At 51.6% G+C, this 6285-nt stretch overlaps 1 protein-coding gene across 3 annotated transcripts in view; it reads right to left on the bottom strand.

The window, feature by feature from the left end:
* The window catches only part of Nek6 (NIMA related kinase 6), a 73914-nt gene that overhangs the window by 65399 nt on the left and 2230 nt on the right, over positions 1–6285 (bottom strand). Inside the window, exon 1 of one of the 3 annotated variants that reach the window (XM_048813078.1) lies at positions 3906–4121. The exons of 1 other annotated variant lie outside the window; for it this stretch is intronic. In XM_048813078.1, coding sequence (XP_048669035.1) covers positions 3906–3918 — 13 coding nt within the window. In that variant the 5' untranslated portion in view covers positions 3919–4121. Of the gene's footprint in view, positions 1–3905; positions 4122–6285 lie in introns of those variants that run through there. One more of the 3 variants, XM_015497604.2, reaches the window with a different exon arrangement.

Below are 6285 nucleotides of genomic sequence, written 5' to 3' on the forward strand. Positions count from 1 at the left end.
ATTTTGGGATATTTGTACAGACTTTTCTAATCTGAAAATTCAAAATCAGAATTGTTCTAAAATCTGTAATTTCTGAGGGTCATGTCATCATGCTGGTGCTCAGAAAGTTTCAGATAATTAACTGAGCTCCTACTATGTGCCAGGCATAGTGCTAGGCAGAGAGGATACAACTGTGGCCACAGACCAAGTCTTACCCCAGCGGAGCTTATGTTCTAGTCAGGGAGTCAGATAACGGATGTAATGCTCTGTGCCCCAAGCACAGGACCCAGTGCATGCCGTTCCTTCCAGCTGCCCGGGAGGCTCCGGGCCTGGCTGCCAGCTCACAACCTCCAGAAGGCAGCCTCTGTCCTCTGACTCTTCAGAGGGCCCCCTGAATGCTGTGGGTTTCCTCAAGGTAACAGACTCTGCTTCTCTGCATCCTCCTCTATAAAATAAGCATATTGATAAAGTACCCATGACACGGAACTGGTGGAAGGAAGAAGTGCATTCACTCATGTAAAAAAGTGAGGCCAGGACATGACATGCAGCAAGCCCCTGACACAGAGGGGCCAAGGGAAGGCCAAGCAGGCAGGAGAAGTTCCTGGCTTTGCGCTGCCCAGGGTCTGCCAGCAGCCTAGACCCCAGCCCACAATAACCCACCCACTCACCCTGTGGTCTACCTGCCTTTCATCCTGCCCTCTCGTCGTCTATCCGACCTCACATCTCCCTGCGTAGACACCCCTCACTCCTACTTCCCCAGGCAGGAGCCCCAAGAAATACCTCCAGCAGGGCTGGAGTTGTGGCTCAGTGGTAGAGCACTCGCCTAACATGCACGAGGCACAGGATTCGATCCTCAGCACCACATAAATGTAAAATAAAGAGACTCTGTCCACCTAAAACTTAAAAATAAATATTTAACAAAAAAGAAAGACCTCCCGCAAAGCATTCACAAACCTCTGACTCAACTCCTGTCCCCAGGTGGTGAGAGGCCAAGGGGTGGGGCAGTCAGAGGCCTCTGTGCCAATTCTGTGCAGTGCCTGACCCAGAAGGTGGGTGCATTCCCTCCCTCCCTCCCTCCCTCCCTTCCTCCCTTCCTTCCGTGTGTTTTTTTACCAGGGATTGAACCCAGAGTCTTGCAGATGGCAGGTAAGTGTGTGTATGTGTGTGTGTGTTTTACCAGGGATTGAACCCAGAGTCTTGCAGATGGCAGGTAAGTGCTCTGCCACGGAGCTACAGCCCCAGCCACAGGTGCATTTCTTGAATGACTGAATGAATAGCTATGTACCTACTGACCAACATGGCACTGCTGGTTAAAAGAATAGATTTCACTCAGCCAAAGGGACAATGGATGCTCTATTTCACCCATATTCCAGGCCCAGGTACCACGATATCTTGGCCTGAAAGTTGGGAGTGATCTCATTCACTCCACAGAGCAGACATGGGCTGCATGTGAGAGCTTAGGCTGGTCATGGTCTCACTCCGCACCTCGGTGTTCCCATCTGAAAAATGGGGAGCTTCTGGGCTTTTCTTTTTTTTTAAGCATCAGATTTTTTCTTCTCACATAACATATAATTAACACCCACCTTCCCTCCCTCCCTCCCTCCCTTCCTTCCTTCCTTCCTGGGATTGAACCCAGGGGTGCTTAACCACTGAGCCACATCTCCAGCCTTTTTTATATTTTATTTACAGATAGGTCTCACCAAGTTGCTTAGGGCCTTGCTAAAGTGCTGAGGCTGACTTTGAACTTGTGATCCTCCTGAATCAGCTTCCTGAGCCACTGGGATTACAGGTGTGCACCACTGCACCCGGCTGACTTTTTCTTTTTTTTGGCAGTACCGGGGAATTGGTCCCAGGGCCTCCCACATGCTGGGCAAGTAATCTTACACTGAGCTATATCCCCTGCTCCAAAATCAACAATGCTAAAGTGGCATGTGGTACATTCACAATGCCACCTCTACCCAGTTCCAAGGCATTTTCATCACCCCAAAAGGACACCCACACCTTTGAGCCGCAGCTCCTCATTCCCCGGTGCCCACTGACCTGCTCCGTGGGCTCCTCTATTCTGGGTATTTCCTAGGAGCACCTTCTCTTAAAACACCTCCTGGACAAAACCTATGTGAAACAGGGAGCAGGAAGGCAGGGGAGGTTGCCAGCCCACATGGAGCCCACGTCTCTTGTCCCTAGTGGACTTTCAGGGCGGGCTCTGATCCCAGGTCCCTTACTTTTCAGAATTCTAATCTTGAAGTCGACTTCTAAGGCAAATAACCCCAAATTATGCCTGAGAATCAAGGGCCTGGTGTTACCGGCCTATTTTCTGGACGAGGGAGTGGCAGGTGGCCAGCAAAGCCCTCAGGTGAGCTCACCTGTGGGGAGTGGGCTCCACAGCTTGTGGCCCTCTCCCCACCACTTAAGTGACCTAGGGTCTCAGGTGTAAGAAGCTGGGCAAATTCCCACAGAAGCCACCTCAGGAGAGGTGGCCACTTCCAGGGGATAAGGATCTCTCTCCTCCTTTAGGAAGAGCCAGTCTGGGGGAACCCAATGGCTCAGGAGGGCTCCCAGAACATGGGGGCCTCCCTAGGCCTCGCTGTGTGGACCTTCCCTGAGGCCCTGGGCAGGAAGAAGAGGGACAGACCTCTTGCTCACTTCTGTCCCCAGTCCCCACCCAGGCCTGTGACAGACGCTCCTGTCAGCACAGACCTCTGCTGCGGCTGGTGCTGTGTAAATAATTAACAACACATCTGCCTGGCTTCAGGACACCACTCGGAGGCCTCAGGCGGCCCTCCAACGCCACACCAAAAACCTAGGGGACTTACTTTCCGCCCCTTGGCGGGCGGAGGTGGGAAGAAAGCAAATTCTCACTTCCAAACATTTCCCCGAGAACCACACTTGAATCTTGCCTCTTTCCAAACTGTCACTGCTTCATTCCCCTCTTTTTTGGGGGGTCACGATCACAGGAAAGTGCTTTGGAGGGATCTGGATGGGGTCCCTGGCACCCTCCTCCAGCCTGTTCAGGGCCTCAATGCAGACCAAAGGCGTGTCATGAAAAGAGCCTGGACCTTCCTGCTGTGCCACCCTGGGCAGGTCCTTGTAATTAAATGCCTCCCACATCTTACCGGGGACTGGCACCGAGCACCCATGCTGTGGGGATGCTTCATGTGCATCGTTTGATGTAGTCCTTCCCCAGAACCTCACGGGGTTAGGATGCTGGTCCTGTTTTCCAGATGGGGAAACTGAGGCTGAGGGCGGTGGATGACTTGCTCTTCAGAGGCAGGTCTGAGTGAGCACCTCCCCATCTGGGGCCTCAGTTTCCCTTCTGTAAGAGGTCACCATAGGTCAGGCACCCTTCCGACCCTGGAAGTCTACCACACATACACGCCAATGGTGTCCTGCACGTCTTCTCCGGGTGGCCACGAGCCTGCTGAATTCCTGGCTTCAGCCTGGACTGATCAGAGCTGGAGGTCACTGGTAGAGGAGCTGCCTCCCTCTGCAGGTCTCTTCCAGAAACCTCCATTTCAAAGGGTTTGAGGACAAAGAACAGAGAGGGCAGACACTGGAAAACGGGGTCATGAACAAATTCCCATCTGAGGGACTCCACATCTGAGGTCACTCCCAATCGCTTCCACTACAACTGGGGACGAGGGACTTCCCCCAAAATGGTCTCTGTTCTCCAGGGTCAAGCCGATTTTGAAGTGTGAGGGTTAAACAATTTGGGGAACCTGCAGGCACTGCAGGCTCCCCATGGCCACCTCCCTCCCCCTCCCTGTCAGGATTCCTTCACACTCTATGGAATTCCTACACAAAGCCCCTTTTTTCTTTCTATGAGGTCACCATCAAGCAGATGTCTAAGAGAAAGAAAGAACGGCTCCATGTGGCTCAGGGCCTCCAGGCCGTTGGAACTGAATGTATTTCAGACGCAGAGGCCCCACCTTCCATTCCCATCGCCGTCCTGCGTCAGCTGCAGAGCCCAGCTCCAGAGTGGCGGGTTTAGGGAGCACTGGGATCCTGCCCAGGAGATGCCAAGAAGCCTGACTGGAAGACCAGTGCCTTTGCCACCAGACCACACGAGAGGCCATCTGTGGAAAAATCCAGAACTAGAGACAACAGAGCTGCCTGTGTGGGGGTCTGTTTTCACACAAGCAAGTCCTGTCAGAGGGACCGATGTCAAAATACTAGATCACACTCTGTAGTCAAGTTCCCAAAGTTAACATCACAGGAAATAACACGCTAACTGATGTGCCCCAATGTCACCTCTGTCTGGACGTCAAATCTGAGCCCGAGGCCACTGGTTTAATTCAGGTTTGGTCAAAGGACAGAACCACATGTCTGTCACCCATTTCCAACAGCAATGGGTGAAGTTGCCGGCCTGTTTCTCTTTCAACTAACATTTTCCAGAGAGCTACCTTGCTGTTCCCCAGGAGTTGGAAATGAGAAGGCTGAGCAGGGAAAAGCCACTGAGACCCTCGACAGTCTGCCTCAGACCTGCAGCTAAGCCTGGCCATTCCCTGCCTGCTCTCTTCTAAGCCCTTCACACCACCCCAAGTGAACCCCTCATTTCACAAGTCCCCTTGCTCCCCAGGGCTCCGAGTCTCCAGGTGATGGCCTAGGAGGCTACCATGGCCTGTGCACTCCACTTCCTAGGAATGACGTCAGCAAAAAAGGAAAAAAAGATAAAAATGTAGAAACAAGGCCTATTTTTACCTCCCCAAATCACAGGCCAGACGGGAGAGAAATCCATCAATGCCAGAAATGTGGCTGAGCCTTCGCACAAGATCTATTATTTCACACCTTAAATTAACGCATCCTGAAGCCATTTGCAAATGTTCATCAATTTGCAGAACATGCTTGGAAGGGGGAGAGATGGCTTTCCTTTTCAACACCAAGGACACTCACAGGGGCACAGTGCAGCTCCAATCAGGCACAGTGCAGCTCCAATCAGGCCCGTCCTCACACACAGCATTCCTCTCAAGCACAGACCAGCAGAAACCCCGATAGGAATGGAAATGAGAAGGAAAAGAGACGGGCCCAGGACTGAAATGACAAGTGACAAGAAGCCTTCCTAGAAGTGATCATGTTGTCACACACTCAGAACAAAGAGTGAAGCCCTGTGCAGGTAACTCTCTGTCCCATGGGTCAGGATGCTGGGCTCTTCCTGGAGCAATGTCTGGCTTCGTCCCCAAACAAGCCTGGAGGTGCCAACCTGCATCTAACCGGGGATGGATGATTCACCAGGGGCCTCCAGCTCCACCCTCCAGCTCCCCTGCTTGGTCCAACCCGAGAAGAGGAAGGAAACACTGTTCTCTTTTTGACAATTGTTTTGACACTTCCCTAATGAAACCGATCCTTGGCACTTGGAAAGAAAACTGTGAACTGCAGCCCCTTCTCTTGGGAAGCTCTGATCCTGGTGTTGGTTACTCCAGAGGTGCAAGAGGGGACAAGGAAGGCCAGCAGCACCTTTGTGAAGACCTCTCCCAGAAGTCTGGAGCCCAGCAATCCTTGTGGGACCCTGGCCTATCTTAACCCAGTGACTTCGCAGCGTGCTGGAGTAGGACAGCACAAGGAAGGCAGCCACACGTGGTTTAAGGTTAAGAACTTCAACCCTGGAATCAGAGTTTTGCCAGTTTATAACCTGGACCAAGTTATTTAACCTGTCAAGTTTCTAAGTTCAGTGGGAAGACTATGAGCTCTGCTCTGACAAGCCTGGGTTCAAATCCAGGGTCTACTGCATATTAGCATGTGATCTTTGGCACATTATGTAATCTCCCTGTGACTCGGTTCCCTCATCTGTGAAATGGGTATTATGATAATCCCCATCCCACAGTGCTGGCGAGCGGATGGAGTACAATAAGACCCCTAAAGCTGTGAACACAGGCCTGGCATATGGTATATCCTAAATAAATGGGGACCGTTAGTCGTAGTGCTACTTCAACAAAATTATACAAGTCAGTTCATATCTCAGCATCTTAGTTTTTTCATCTGTAAAATGGAGAAAATAACCTCTATTTCACATTGAGAATTTATTGAGCAGATGTGTGTTGAAATCCTCAGTCCCAGTCTATGCACCGTAGCAGTCATATATTACATTCTGGGTCAAACAAGAGGAAGGACTGTGAAGTCAGGCAGGTGACCTAGGATTCTGTTGCCATCCCCTCTTCAGCTGTCCCAGACACAGGCTTGACCTCTCCACACACCCATTTGCTCATGCATAAAATCAAAAGCCATTTTCTGTAGCAGAAATGACCCCCAGAACTGTTCCCAGCACTGGAGGTGCTCCATGAGTGAGTCTCCTCCCCCTCCCCCTCCCCCTCC

The sequence above is a fragment of the Marmota marmota genome, unplaced genomic scaffold (genome assembly GCF_001458135.2).
Source record: "Marmota marmota marmota unplaced genomic scaffold, marMar, whole genome shotgun sequence".
Lineage (NCBI taxonomy): Eukaryota > Metazoa > Chordata > Mammalia > Rodentia > Sciuridae > Marmota > Marmota marmota.